Raw genomic sequence first — 15095 nt, 5'->3', positions numbered from 1 at the left:
TTAGCTAAAGGCAGGAATAAGGTGATTAACAGCACCATTTCATGGTCTTTTGATAGATTAAAAAAAATAATAATGAGAATTTAAATCTTGTATAAAAAAATTAACTCTGAAGACGTTCGAATTACCCACACAGACCCTATTAAGCCAAAGTAAAAATATATATATAAAACATTATAAAAAATAAAAATAAAAATAAAAGAACGAGATTAATTTCCAAAGGAGAAAGTAGTTTTTACCTGGTACATGTAGAGAAATCCTTAGAAAATAACAATAATTTTTTAAAAACCAAACTAATTAGAACAATTGTTTCTTTAAAAAATTGAATCTTATTATAAATAATTTATTCTAATTGGTATCATTAAATCAAATTTCAATTTGTTTTATATAAAAAGTTCTACCGAATTCCATCTTTAAAAACAAAATTTAAATCATCACTACTTATTTAATCTCCAAATCAACAATATTACTTGCATGAATAATATAAATCAAAAACCACTACAGTAAATAAGTGTTAAAATATTTGATTTTTATGTGAGAAAAATCGAGGATGTGACTCCCACTTAATGCATGGTTAAAGTAAAATAATAAAAAACATATGTTTGAATGACTCATCTGTATTGTCAAATATATATTTGGACTAAAATATTCGAATAATAAAATTTTAATTGACATTAGAAACAATGTAGGATGAAAGAACCAAGCTGTTAAAATCAACCGGTGCTAATTAAAACAAAATAATACGTTATAAAAACAATGCTATATATATATCAATGTAACTAATGTAAACAGATAATAGGCATTGGCAAATGAGACAATCACAATAGGGTACAATATTTTGATGCTAAATACAACTGGTCCCTGCGGTAGTTGTAATACCCAAAATTAAATATAATGAGGTCTGTAACATCCCAAGAATTGTGATTAATAGTAACATATGCATTTACTAGCTGCAATACCCATTATAACATTAATATTTTTTTGTTCCACTTCAATAAATTTGAACAGCTAATATTTAATAGCACAAAATAAATATCTACTGACAATATTTTATATTGCTTGAAGTTTTTCTCATGTTTTAGTTTTTTTTCACTTATCAACCACTAACATATGTGATGCAGTGCAGACAAGGAGAAACATCATATATAATAATCAAAGATCAAAATAAAAACGGAGATATATAACAAATTTAAGCAATCATAAATATATTATTCTCACATTAGTGAAATACAAAATAAAATGCAAAGATGAGTTATAAGTTATAACAAACTAATAACATATATATTCTAATACTCTATAAACCTCATGCCCCAGATAATGTTAGAAAGTTTTATCAAAGAATAAGTGGAGAGAAAAACATTTGGACTCAATAAGATTAAAAACTCAGATATTTTCATTCAAAAAAGGTACTAAAAATATAATTCCTCAAAACAAGAAAAAATAAACTATTACCTAATGATACACTGAGAAGACTTTCACGTGTCTACGGGAACCTCCATGCATGGCCTACAAGCCCAAGTTGGGCACAAACATTAGCAATCAATGAAAGAGATGTACTTGTATAATACAGGCACAGGCATAAGTACATACATACATGCGTACAAAAAGAGATCTACCAAACTTTGTCATGAACAAGATCATCATTAATTATTTTCCCTTAATAATCAAATGCAGATATACTTATATAATTATTACATATGTATTTACATACGAATGTAACATGACAAAACTCAAGTTTCAACTTTTGTTGCATGTTTCACTGAATCATGTGAGTATCAAAAGAAAAAGAGAAGCTTTCTTCAAGTTGTATGTATATATATCTATATATACATAGCACTCACATGTTGATGAGACACTAGTATAAGGGAGACAAGAAGAAAGGTAGAGAAAAAGAGAGAAGCTGGTGTGCTATGATGGGGAGACCTCCATGCTGTGATAAGGTTGGGATAAAAAAAGGTCCTTGGACACCAGAAGAAGACATCATCCTAGTATCATACATCCAACAACATGGCCCTGGGAACTGGAGATTAGTTCCTATCAACACTGGTGAGTAATAATTAAACTTGAGTTTAATTAAGTTCATCCCCTCAACTGCTATCATACAACAATTTTCCTACTGGTTTCTTGTTTCAGGTCTAATGCGGTGCAGCAAGAGTTGTAGACTAAGATGGACAAACTACCTCAGACCGGGGATAAAGCGGGGCAACTTCACTTATACTGAAGAAGCCATAATTGTGCATCTCCAATCTTTGCTAGGCAATAGGTAATTATTTATCAATGAATATGATGGCGCTTTGAGGTTTAGACTCGTACATAATTGCTTAATATGTTCTGTTTGTTTGGTGAAGATGGGCAGCCATAGCTTCTTATCTTCCACAAAGAACAGATAATGACATAAAAAATTACTGGAACACACACCTGAAGAAAAAGTTGAGGAGGTTCCAGGCATCAGTGGATTGTTACATGAATTCCACATCATCTGGTTCTAGTTCTACAACAAGCCATGAACTTCTATCCGGTGGATATCAAAATCCCAGGCATCACCAAATCCCTTCCGCCTATGCATCAAGCACAGAGAACATATCAAGGCTTTTGCAAGGATGGGTGATGAAGTCCAAAATAACACAAGAAGATGAAGTTCAAAGCATCATCACGAGTGATAGCTACAAAGCATCGTCATCATCTTTTGCTCCACCAGTACTTTCAAATGAAGAACTTGAATCACTGATCCCTTTGGGGAATGGTAGCAGTAGCAGCAGTAATAATAACAATATTAACAATGATAATAATAACAATAATAACAATGGAGGTTGCATTGGTGCATGGGAGAAGTCTCAATGCACAGTGGACAACCAGAACCCTCCACTGTTCATGCTGGAAAAGTGGCTCCTGGATGAGAGTGGTGTGCCTGCAGATGCAGCACCACTCTTCTAGTGTACCAGCTTTACTGTTGCTGTTGTTACTTAAGAATTCATCTAAGGGTGGTAATAAAGAGATTAAGGTGTGGGAATTTGTTTGCAAGTTTAAAGAGATTAAGGTGTGGGAATTTGTTTGCAAGTTTAATAATAAGTGTTATGTGTGTTTGTGGCTTTAGTAATCACTCAGTAATAAATAACTTTATTCTGAGTTCTTTTGCCGAGTCTCTTCAACTTAGGGTAAAAAGACACCAGTGTTTTTCTTGTTATATCAAGAAAATGGTGGCAACTAGTAAGAATATAATATAACTCTGTAATTTGTGATGTTACTTTTGTACCTTTCTTCTTGACAGTGGATCCATGCTTGTTGGTTTTGTTTATGACGCAGCTCTTCTAATGGATGACCCATGTATATACTTGTGTGTTTTTCATTTCCATGTTGTTGATGAAAATAGTTTCTTGGTGAGTGCCAAGTCATTTCAATCTATGATTTGTCACCAGATGTAAAGGTACACATGCAGCATTCCTGGCACAATGAATGAGAAGAACACAATAAAAACCAGCAGTAAAAGCACCATTTATGTCTGGCCGTGGCAGCCAGTCACAATGAATATGAACAAATAAAATGTTAACATGTTATTACAAAATATATATTATTTTATGGTTGAGGTGAAATATGCCCCCTTTCAGTTCATTTGAATAATATTCAATTTTGATTCATTTTATGACTAACCTTATCTATTCATAGCAAAAAATTCAGTTCAGTTCAGTTCAATTCTGACAAGAAGTCATAGATAGATAACTTAAAAGTGACGTGGTTTCAACTTTCAATGCAATCCCAGTAGTGCATTTATGTTTGTGTGCCTCAAATATGCATGTGAACTTAAATAAAAGCAGTGTTCAAACAAACAAATAACTACCCTGTTCCAGTTTACTTAGATCTCTATTCAAGTCTTCAATTATGTTGCAAAGTGTCCCCCTAACAAGAATGAATCTTCATTATTATTATTATTATTATTATTATTATTATTATTATTATTTTAGTAATTTATCTAAGAAAACAATCCATGATATCAAATCAAAACATTCACTGATTATTCAGTGCAAATCAAACACAGAAATCAAGAAAAATCTTGGCATTGCTCTTCAGAACCTTGAATGCTTCATTTATCCATTGCATTAATTGAGTGTCTTAATGGCAGTTATATGAGACTAACTATGCTCGACAGCAGTTATAAATTCAAGAAAAGATACTATCTCTCATAAGTAAAATGAAATCCAAAGTGATGTAAATCAACACAAGGATTCAAGGAAAACCAGATACAAGCTTTAATTTTCAAAAACTAATGATTTTTGAGGTGACAAATTACTTTCCTCGACAAAGGATGGAGATTACATAGATTCATGAAGGGTGACATGCCTATCATATGCAAGAATCTAGTTTTAAAGTTTTGAACTTGATATATGAGGGTGTTACATTGAACTGAGCAACATTTGCTGGTAGCTGCTACATTATTCTTTATTAATAAAAAATTACTGATACAAACCCAATATCATTAATTCTTCTGAAAAAATATGCAGTAACTATCAAGCGTCAGTAAGTTATTACAAATCATGAAAATACTTGGGTACAAATCACTTCAGTAACTTCTAAAGAGCAATGCCAAAGAATTACCTTGAAGACTTGACTGGTTCCAAACTATGGCTTACCAGACACCTGCAATGAGACCTTCATCAGGCACTTAGCCAACAAACTATATAACAAGCTTCATTTTTTTTGCAATTAAAAAGTTAAAAGCATTTGTCAGGCTCTTAGCTTACCCTGTGGATTTCTCTGCCACTTCTAATGAAGACAGTTTTAGTTATTATTGCAGCAGTCTAATCCTGATTCATGAATAAGGACTTCAATTTAATCATTTATTTAGTAAATAAAATTTTGAATCCTATATACATTCCATAACTAACAGAAAAATTTTAAAGCAAATTTAAGCTAGAACTGCAAACATCCTATTCCGATGAGGCCATGACCATATTAAAACCTGACATTACTCAATGGAATCAGCCAGTGAAAATGTTATAACTTGCAGCTGATACATATTTAGATGAAGAGTCAAGAATGCATGACCTGACACAATGCAACCTAGTTCATTCGGTGCACATGTGAAGTTATTTGAAGGATTAGCACTGCCATTATGGGTATCATATCAAGTTAGCTTTCATATCAACAAACATTCCAAGGCACTGTGATTTTCATGTTCATCTGATGTTTTACCCGTAGAACCTCCGAGGAAGTTAGGGGGGAATATACAAGAAAGATCTCATGGAAGTGTCTCACATAGTCACATGTATGATAATAATGCACTTGAAGATAGTTGTCTTTTTGAGTGATAATTGGCGTGAATAATAGCCATGCACAAATGTTGTTGCCCAAAAGAGCATGTTGTTACAATTTACAGTTATCCAAAAATTACAAATGACAGAAAATCATGCTAACCTTAACCTTATCAATCAGCTTGACATCTAAAATGCAGGGCAGATATCCTACATAAGACCAAGTCAATGAAACAGAGTGTATCAGACAATAAATAGTATTCTCAACAACTAGATTTTCATTATCATACTAGTAGTAGAACAGCTTCGCATTTCACCTGATTGAAAACATGAGCAGAACTATTAAAGCATAAAATTACAAGCACAAAATCAAAGAGAATACATGGATACTTTCAAAAAATAATATAATAAGTTTATTGAAAGAAACAGCTTGAATATAAAAAGTGAGAGCTGAGCATAAACATGAATAACAACATAGTCACAAATGCCAATCAGTGTCAAGTTTGAAGACAATGATCAATGTATGGTATTAAGCAGTTGGAGTGTTAACAAAAAGAGAAAAAAGAAATAGCCTGTAGACATTGATCCAGCATCATTTGCTCTGACCAATAACAGACATTTGTGGGGCACTTACTAGGCCTTCTACACAATGCAAAACCAATAAAAGAAGAAAACCAGAATCAGGAAAAGAAGAAGATAAATGTTCTCAAATGAGTGTAAGATTAAATGCCAACAAGAATACAGGATTAAAAGGGAATTTCAATAAAATGAGCAAGAACTAAATGCTTGAGACTCTGAAAAACCAAATTCTTCCATGATTCAATAAATCATAGAATGATGGACAACATAAGAGAACAAATAGAAGCGTTGCCTGAAGAACCTGTATGCATGAACCGGAGAAGCTGACAGCCTGACACTACATAAAGTACTGAGAGGAACCATATTTATGTGACAAGCACTCTTATTTCTTCAAATTCCCTTTCTCTTTTCTTGCACTTTGTCTGAGCTGCCATAAGTCCTGAAGTTAGTTTTAGCAAACTATGTTAGCATGAGCACCAATGCTTCATTCTTAATGCCTGTGAGAATGAGCCCCTGAAGCGAGCGAATTTCAAACACTAATGGAGTCAGTTTCCTCGTGCAAGTAAGCAAATTACAAATACTGACGGAGTCAGTTTCCTTATGCAAGTGAGCAAATTTCAAATACTGATGAACTGCTTACAAGTAGTATTTGAAGCGTGTCAAAGCTTCTCAGTTAATCTGATCATAAATGAACTGACATCAGCTGTATCTAAAACAATCCAAGAAGACTCAAACAATTCATGAAAATACTCGGCACCAATTTCCTCAGCAGTAACTCTAAAAGCAATGCCAAATGAGTTACCTTGGATGGCCCCAACTCGTGGTTTACCACATACACCAACAACAAGAACTTTGCCAACTTCTTTACCCATGCAAGCACATATTAGAGGCTTCATTTTTGCACCTCTCTCTTTTAATGCATCCATTAGAAAGAAACAGAACTTGGTAAGAGCCTGAGGATAACCTAAGCACTTAGTGTCCACTGGATCTTCAAGCTTCACCCAACGGAATTTTCTGCCACTCCTAATGAATCCAGTTTTGGTTACCGCTAAGCTACCTTGCCTAAGAATAGCTCTCTGAATCTCAATGGCATTCTGCATTCCTTTCTTAAGCTGATTGAGATTGTTCAACGATAAAGCTGAGTAAGCAAGCCAAAATTGTTCAGCAGAGGATGACTCTTTACATTCTATGAAAGATTCAAGCAAGGCAGTGACCCCATAGACTACATCAGCAGCAGAAACCTTTGAACTATATCCATGTATTCTCAAAAAGCTCCGGTAATAGAGATCTGTCAGCCCATACTCAGGTAAAAACCTGATTAACTCACCCTTCAGTCTCTGCTTCACTTCCATGCTCATATACTGAAACTTCTTCTGGCACTCAACAAGAGGAAAACCCATCCTCGCAAGAAGAAGCATTAACTTCTTCAAGCCATTATCACTCCAAGTTTTCAACTTTGTAGCAATATAAGAAGAACAGAGCATTGAGTCAAACAAATTCCACTCCCTCAAAAGCATCAGCCGGGGTTCATCCTCAAATGCAATCCTAGAACTTTCTGGTGTCTGAATTTTTGTGCCATCCTTAAGTGTGACAGATGTGATTGAGCCCGAATTCCCTGAGCTGTTTATCTGCTGCTGGAGATCAAAAGCTGCAGTTTCATACCTCAGGTCCGTTATCCTCTCGTGCACAAACTGATCCGTCAGGGAAACACAAGCCAACCATAGCAACTCATTAGTGTTCTTCCTAAGCGAATGAGCCAGCTCAAACATCAAACAACCAGAAGGCCTTCCATGAAATGTGCCCATCTTATAATACTTTGATTTAAGCTTCCGAAAGAGCTTAACTGGATCAGACTCTGACTCCTCGGAGACCCTTCGCCTTTTTCTGGATACCCCCTCATCCTCACTCTCACTATCTTCATCACTGTCAGGACTGTCATCAAGCTCATCATCACTGTTAAGATCAGAGGCATTAGCCAGGGTCAGCACATCAATGTCTTCCGAAAGGTCCAGAGTAGGCTGGTCCTCATCCTCTGGAGTATGAAGAACAATAACCCGATCATTCTGCTCACTGAGGTTGTGAAGATGGATCGGGCGATGGCTATCGACCACAAAGACCCGCGACTCCGAAGAAACAAGATCCAAAAGGCGCCGGATGTCACGGTGACAGCCCCAGTTGATCAAAAGAAGGGTGGCGCTCTGATCTGGCGAGAGGAATTTCGAGCCCGCGATCTGGTGGAACGAGGAGACAGGATAGACGGAGTAGCGAATAGAATCGGATGAAAGAACATGAGTGATGATCTTGAGAGCGCAAAGCGAATCAGCATCGGAAGCCGACGGGAAGATAAGCAGCGGGGACGAAGTCGCCGCCGACACGGCGTCACGCATTCTGGCATAGAACTTCCCCACTTCGCACTCCCTCACCATAGCTCCACGATTGGAATTTCTAGGGTTCTCGGAAGATCAAAAATTGGGCATTGAGGGACATTTGAAGCGCATCAAGCTCCAAGATGAAAAATTTCTCTAAAAACAAACAAATTCGAATCAAAACATTGAAATTTGGGCGAGATTTGAAGAGCATCAAACTCCAAAATCAAAATTAACACAAAAAAAAAAAATGAAATAAATTAAAAAGAAGCTTACCGAATTGGACGATCTCGCACTCGCGGATTGGAATGTAATGAAAGAGAGAAAAGGATTTGGAGAAGGGATTCGAGTTATCAGGGTTGAAGAAAGATTTGAGATTTGAAAACCAAAAGGGTAGCATTTGGTCTCACTTTCTTTTTCGAAATTTTTAGGGTTCCCGCTTCGCGTTTGGCGGGCTTTAGATTACAAATAGATAAAGACGCATCACATGGGCTGCTGAATTTTGTTTGCATTTACCCCCTCATATTTTATGTTTATTAATTTTCATTTTTTTAATAGTGGTAATTATTATCATTAGTATAAAAAATATATAATTCATTGTTTATCCACCATATGAAACAAAAATTCAAATAAACAGTAAAGCGTGTTGTGACTTGAATATTTGGACCAACTAAAAAAGTAAAAATATACTCTCACATTTCCTTAATTCATACGATAAAAAAAAAAGTTATTTTAAAGTTGCCTATATTTTATAAAAAATATTTGTTACTTTTCAAAATTACCCATATTTAAACTTTATTAAATGGAGTATATAATATGATATAATGCTTAATTGATTATGATTTATTAAAAATTATACAAATATATTAAATTAAAAGATAAATTTGAAAAATTATTTAATGTTGCATAAAAATTCTAAACTGACAAGTAAAAAAAAGAACAAAAATAAGCTCCAAAATGTAACAGGAAGAAACATAAACAATAAAACACAAGGCATGCAAAGTTTTTGACAAGGGATGAAATATAAGAAAACCAAAGAATAATAAGATGGCAAATGTTATGAATGGTTAAGCTTCAATTGCTTCTCCTCTACAACAATCCTCAAAAGAAATTTGTTATGGAAGAGATGATGATTTACCTGATGATTTTACAGTGCTTGATTGTTAGACATCATTTAACTTGTATAATAATTGTTCACTCACAATGTCAGATAAAACTCAAATCTTTGTCAATTTGAACCCCCTCAAAGTCATTTACAGTGAACAAAACTGAATTGATTGCTCAAATGGCAAAGTTACACACAATGACCACACATGACATCAACAACACCAGAGATGATGAGTATTTGAACCAGCAGCACATCACCATCAACCTCTTCGGATAGAAACTTCATGCTTGGCTTCAATTCTTCAAGCTTACAGGAATCTAACAAGAGTTCATAAGGATAAGCTACAACAGATGAAGACTACCAGCTACTCCGGGGCCTTCATATCATCTCTTTTGTAGTTTTCGAACTTCCTCGTGTATGGAATTGAAAAGAACAGTTGATATGTATCTTTCACCAAAGCTTGGGAATATCACCTGTCATAACCACCAGCAAAACATATATGAGCTTGTAGTTTGTATGCATCCTCAGTCATGAGTAAATCCACAAATTGTATTAGTCTCAGCTTAGTAGAAATTTTCCAAGAGAATGGGAGAAAATGTTATTTCACCGCAATCAGTTTTCCTGCATTTTCAGGCCTTTTAGCCACATGAATAGCAGCAGCTGCAGCAGCTCCTGAAGAAATACCTACCTGGAAGTCAAAAACATACCTTACAGGCTCAGAAGATGAATGAATATGCTCATAAACTTTCTGGAACCCAACTCAATGAGCACTTGTTTATTAAGATTGACAAATAAATTCAAACAAAAACATTTAAATGCTTATGGGATAGACCATCTCCACAACAGACTTGATATAACACTTCCCTCCAAATCAGAGGTTGAGAATTTGAGGAATGGCTACATGAAAATGCCTTGTACATATTTCATAAAAACAAAGGAGAAAATAAAATGCTTATGTAACTGTAAGAGATGAACCAAGGTAGCAGAGATTAAACAGGCTTGTTTACTTGTTAATAGATGTGTTGAAAAGCTATGGAAAAGATAGTTGATGAATTCAATGAAAACCATGTGCATGAGCACTTAAAAGTGGACACATACCTTCGCTCATGAAAATATAGAATATAAGCTGGTGTGGTGTGTCATGCATAATAAGCCCATGGAGACAAGCAAAACAAAATTAACATAAATCTTATTCAAATATTTTACAGTATATAACTTATTATCTTATATCTAAATCCCAACTTGTGTAACATTTGGCCAGAAATCAGGCATCCTATTACATGAAATGACATTTCTGTACAATTAAATTTTTTAAATTTTCAAATAGGTTTGGGTGCATTTTATAACAGGTGCCTCATCTAGAGTCAAATGTAATGATCTGACTTGTTGCCATCACAATCTAAAAACTTCAACTACCAGGAATAATAATAAATTTTTAACTTTAAAAGGATGCAAAATTTTTCACATGACAAACCTACCAGCAAGCCCTCCTTGAGTGCCAATTCTTTTGCAACTTCAACAGCTTCAGTTGTTGTAATCTAACAATCCAACCATTAAAAAATATTAGTGCAAATATTTTTTTAAAGTAAAACCATAAACACATGCATCAAATTTAACAGGTAGAGAGCCTGTACTGAAGCTTTCAAACCAGTAAAGCTGTATAAGAAAATAAAATGGCATCATAGATAGATAATAATTAAGACAACCCTCAATTATTTCTGTCGTATTTAGTATTTATATAAGAATAGAAAATAACATCTAAGCATGCCAACCTTTATAACCTCATCAAGTAACTTGGTATCCAAAATGCTTGGTACATAGCCTGCACAATGACTCGCATAGAGAAAACCATCTCAAGAAAAGTTGCTTCCTTATCATACAGATTGTAATAGTGGGATAATACAGCTCTTTCACATACCTGGATTTTCACCTGAAATCACACTAGTTTCTGCAGGTTCCACACCAATTACCTGAAAACAAAATCAGCATGCAAAAAGAGATTATTCACCACAAAGGGTTCAAACTCACAAGGGCGAAAAGCAATTTATGGGCAAAATATGGTAATTATGTTGAAAGAAAAAGCCAAGATATAAATAATGAGACAAATTATGCAAGGGTGCAATGAGTTCAAAGTAAACTGTCACATCAAAATAAGACATCCATCAGGCTTAACTTTACGGCCACAGTGATAATATTAGGATTAAGCCCAACCCCAACCCAACCACCCAACTGGCTTACAACACTACTGACAACAATACATCAATAACATGCTACCTATTTCCAATACTGTCCTCATATATAGTTAAAATTCGGAATTCAAATATCGGAAACTTTTTAAAAAGAAAAGATGCAAACCTTGACGTCTTTATTCATCATTTTAAGATATTTCCCTGTTCCTGTGATAGTACCACCTGTTCCTATGCTGGCGATAAATATGTCAACACCACCCATTGTGTCCTCCCATATTTCTGGGCCTGTGGTTTCAAAGTGGATCTGTAATTTATTCAAATGAGATCCTAATACTGAGGTGTTTTATTTAGCAGAATTGTGATATAATAACTATATTCAATCTAGACATTAAAGTAATGAAATGGAGAACATCATATCCAACTACCTTTGTATTAGCCTGATTGTCAAACTGCTGAAACATATAAGCATTTGGTGTACTGCGAACTATCTCTTCTGCTTTGTTGACAGCTCCTTTTATTCCTTTATTTGATTCGGTCAGAACAATCTCTGCTCCCAAAGCACGAAGAAGAATGCGTCTCTCCAGACTGATAGAAGCGGGCATGGTTACGATAAGCTTGTACCCTTTAGCTGCAGCAACAAAAGCAATACCAACTCCTGTATTTCCACTAGTTGGTTCTACCAAAATGCTCTGAAAGAGAAACCAAATATTTCTGTCTAGTATGTAATTTTAACAATGCACAGGCATTTGTCAAAATATACAAAACTCAAAGTTTACCCTGCCTGGGGAAATAGCCCCTGTTTCTTCCGCTTCAGATATCATGCTGTATCCGATTCTGACTAACAGAAAAATCATGAACTACCACCAGAAATACACAAAAATAGATATAGCAAATAAAAGCCATTAACACTGATGATGCTCACCTGTCTTTGACACTTTTACAAGGTTCCATAGACTCAAGCTTTGCAGCAATGTTAGCCACACAACCTTCAACAACTTTGTTAAGGTATATCATCGGTGTTTTCCCAATTAACTAACAAAATTAAAATAAAATTACTCAAAATTTGCAGTAACAGTTAAACCAGCATCTCATGAACTCGCACGGAAATGTTCTTACATGACAAAAATTCTGTCTTTGTATTAAAATTATAATAACAATAATAATCAATAATAAATAAAAAAAATCAACACCTCATTCCTCCGCTAAATAAAACTAAGAATGCGAAACTTGTACCAACAAAACCAGCCTGAAAAAAAAAAAAAAAAGAAGTAAAATTTTGCTAACAATCCCTTTTAACTGGTCGAATAGTGCCTCAAAGGGAATATAACATTCATGCATATGCATCCAAACTTGAAAATAAAGCAATCCAGGACACGAATGCAACCAATCAAGCCATGAAAAAAGCGAGACCTGAGTAACGTCCTCGGCGATGTTGACGGCCTCGAGCTCGTTCCTGGCGTGGAGGGGGGTGAAAACGAGGGATTTCTTGGTGCGGACCGATGTGGAGTAGCGGAGGGAGGGGACGAAGAGCGCGCGAGGGCGAGAGATTAGGAGATTGCTGGGAACGAGGGAAGCCAGCAGCGCCATTGGCAGCAAAGGTGAGGGTTTTGGAGGATATCCGGATATCCCAATTGAATTGGCGGGGGTTTATGGATTAGGTTTGCCAACGAGTCTGAATTGGAATCAATTGGGCTGGCTACACTTAACCTGGTCAAAGAACCATTGGTCAAAGATGCTAATCTAAATTTCAGACCAAGTTTGAAATTAAAAAAAAATCAAAACAATTATAAAAATTTAAAAATAATTTTAAATAAAGAGATCAAAACTAAGCCTCACCTTAATTTGATGGATGACGGTAAACTGATTATTTTCAGGGTATCATTGGTTTTTTTTTAATAATGATTTTAAACAAGATTTTATCTTTTTACTATTTTTTTTAATAAAATGGATAAACTACAAATTTACTAAAAAAAAGAAAAGTACAAAGAAATACAATGAAGAAGAGACAACGAACAATAAGAAAATAAAAAAAGGCTGACATCCTCACCAATGATGAGGTAAACAGCTAACAGAACAGAGAGAAAAACACAATCAAAAAACAAAGGGAATCGATAACAAGCTGGACCGGCAAAGTCAACTATCTGGGGACACAGGCCTGCCCAACAATAATAGAAGAGAACTATTCCTGATCAATGGTGTGCGCCATATCGCCAATAAAATCTACAAGTCTAGTTCTCAAAAAGTTGAGAGAGCGTTTGATCCTTTGAGAGACTTCTATTTCGAATCTGTTGGAAGTAAAGAGAGAAGTATTTTTTTTGCTATTATTCATTGTTTTCTTAATTATTCACTGTACTCATAATTATATTTTTGTTTTGCTTTGACGTTATCCTAACTTTTTTTTTTTTCCTGATCACTATGATGTATTGTCACGTATCTTTGTAACAGCTTGTATTTTAAAAAAGTTTGAAGTCGGAGTTTATATTAAAAGTAACCTTAAACCTCCAACTTTCTCAAACTTAGGGTATTTGGTTCATGAGTTGTAAAAAATCTTTACTAGATTTTATGAATGTAATGAATTATACTTTATATTTTCCGTCTTTTATTTAATTATTGAGTGTTATATATATATATATATATATTGAAAAATGTGTATAAACCATCCCATTAAAAAGAAAAAGGTACAAAGTGAAAAAGGGAAATAACCAACTAAAATAATATCAAACATGAGAGAAACAAGCTATAATTCATTAGTGGTGGACTAATTATGAAAAACATGAGTGTATGACAATCCCTAGAAAATATAAAGAAAGATTCTCTTATGGTGATAATACACAAAAGAGGACTAGTTAGTGTCTTGAGAAGAAGTCACCTCACCGACCTCGTCTCAGTGCGAGATATCTTATGGTTGTGAGAGAATCCCTTAACTTGCCCCCCTTTTTAATTTTTAACTTTCGGAAGTCTATATATCTACAGTAATTTTGCTATGTTTATTTATGTGGACTCTGATGAGTAATATATATATATATATGTTTTTTTTTTATAATACCCGAATTTATTTCTCTATTTTTGTCTCTTTACCCTTTGGAAATCGCTCCTATATAGTTCTTCTATTCTTAAAAATAATTTTATTTAGTCCAATCTACTCTAAAATAGACTAATTATTTGGTTGTATGTTGAAAAGTAGAGGAATTATATGGAAAGAGATTAATGGTAGAGAGACTAAATTGAGTCATTTTCAAAAGTAAAAAGATTAGTAAGGCACATTTCTAAGTAAAAAAGCCATAGAAGACTAATTTGGATATTATATATATATATATATTAGGAAAAAAAAAAATAAAAAACATAGCACATGACGTTGAAATCCATTAATTAATAAACATTGATGTTTTTCTCATAATAACAGTATCCATCTTAATGAATTATTTCAGTCGCGTCATTTTCTCCACCAGTGCAAATATACTTTCACAAACTTTTCTTTTCCTTTGCATGATGGGAAATAAAAAAATAAAAAAAATAAAATACCGTGTAATGGCTGACCTACAAATAAAATTAAGGCCTTATGAAGCCTATATTCATATAATTGTACACAACCTGTTAAGAATGGCTTTCT

General features: G+C 34.3%; 3 protein-coding genes across 6 annotated transcripts; 1 reads left to right on the top strand and 2 right to left on the bottom strand.

Moving 5' to 3' along the window:
* The first annotated feature begins 1741 nt into the window (after positions 1-1741).
* On the top strand, positions 1742-3262 carry LOC120250080 (transcription factor MYB60-like). The gene is made up of 3 exons (XM_039258842.1): positions 1742-2043; positions 2131-2260; positions 2346-3262. Exons 1-3 carry the CDS (start codon positions 1908-1910, stop codon positions 2929-2931), a joined length of 852 nt encoding a protein of 283 aa, XP_039114776.1. The 5' UTR covers positions 1742-1907; the 3' UTR covers positions 2932-3262.
* Positions 3263-5735: 2473 nt separating this feature from the next.
* On the bottom strand, positions 5736-8604 carry LOC120283694 (cell division control protein 45 homolog). The gene is made up of 2 exons (XM_039290410.1): positions 8465-8604; positions 5736-8344 (listed from the first exon to the last, which is right to left on the bottom strand). Exon 2 carries the CDS (start codon positions 8246-8248, stop codon positions 6482-6484), a length of 1767 nt encoding a protein of 588 aa, XP_039146344.1. The 5' UTR covers positions 8249-8344; positions 8465-8604; the 3' UTR covers positions 5736-6481.
* Positions 8605-9348: 744 nt separating this feature from the next.
* LOC120283271 (S-sulfo-L-cysteine synthase (O-acetyl-L-serine-dependent), chloroplastic-like) lies at positions 9349-13121 on the bottom strand. 4 transcript variants are annotated; one of them, XM_039289909.1, is made up of 10 exons: positions 12896-13121; positions 12408-12517; positions 12262-12319; positions 11911-12174; positions 11652-11789; positions 11215-11266; positions 11069-11118; positions 10775-10834; positions 9904-9984; positions 9349-9769 (listed from the first exon to the last, which is right to left on the bottom strand). In XM_039289909.1, exons 1-10 carry the CDS (start codon positions 13070-13072, stop codon positions 9680-9682), a joined length of 1080 nt encoding a protein of 359 aa, XP_039145843.1. In that variant the 5' UTR covers positions 13073-13121; the 3' UTR covers positions 9349-9679. The 4 variants fall into 4 exon arrangements, with proteins under 4 accessions (XP_039145843.1, XP_039145844.1, XP_039145846.1 ...); XM_039289910.1 differs by having other exon boundaries at positions 12262-12323; positions 12408-12471; XM_039289912.1 differs by having other exon boundaries at positions 12408-12471; positions 12896-12957.
* Between the last annotated feature and the right edge of the window lie 1974 nt (positions 13122-15095).

This window comes from Dioscorea cayenensis, chromosome 19 (assembly GCF_009730915.1).
Source record: "Dioscorea cayenensis subsp. rotundata cultivar TDr96_F1 chromosome 19, TDr96_F1_v2_PseudoChromosome.rev07_lg8_w22 25.fasta, whole genome shotgun sequence".
In the NCBI taxonomy this organism is placed as follows: Eukaryota; Viridiplantae; Streptophyta; class Magnoliopsida; order Dioscoreales; family Dioscoreaceae; genus Dioscorea; species Dioscorea cayenensis.
Note: the sequence above shows the minus strand (reverse complement) of the source record. Positions and strands in the feature narration are given on the sequence as shown.

What these genes read in the sequence shown, in the direction of transcription:
- LOC120283271 (XM_039289909.1), bottom strand. Translation starts at nt 13,072, where the DNA reads ATGGCGCTGCTGGCTTCCCTCGTTCCCAGCAATCTCCTAATCTCTCGC. An exon ending in TGTAAAAGTGTCAAAGACAG is followed by an intron (nt 12,320 to 12,407) that starts GTGAGCATCATC and finishes TCTGTTAGTCAG; the next exon opens with AATCGGATACAGCATGATAT. An exon ending in TACTTGATGAGGTTATAAAG is followed by an intron (nt 10,835 to 11,068) that starts GTTGGCATGCTT and finishes TTGGATTGTTAG; the next exon opens with ATTACAACAACTGAAGCTGT.
- LOC120250080 (XM_039258842.1), top strand. Translation starts at nt 1,908, where the DNA reads ATGATGGGGAGACCTCCATGCTGTGATAAGGTTGGGATAAAAAAAGGT. An exon ending in ATTAGTTCCTATCAACACTG is followed by an intron (nt 2,044 to 2,130) that starts GTGAGTAATAAT and finishes TTCTTGTTTCAG; the next exon opens with GTCTAATGCGGTGCAGCAAG. An exon ending in CAATCTTTGCTAGGCAATAG is followed by an intron (nt 2,261 to 2,345) that starts GTAATTATTTAT and finishes TGTTTGGTGAAG; the next exon opens with ATGGGCAGCCATAGCTTCTT.
- LOC120283694 (XM_039290410.1), bottom strand. Translation starts at nt 8,248, where the DNA reads ATGGTGAGGGAGTGCGAAGTGGGGAAGTTCTATGCCAGAATGCGTGAC.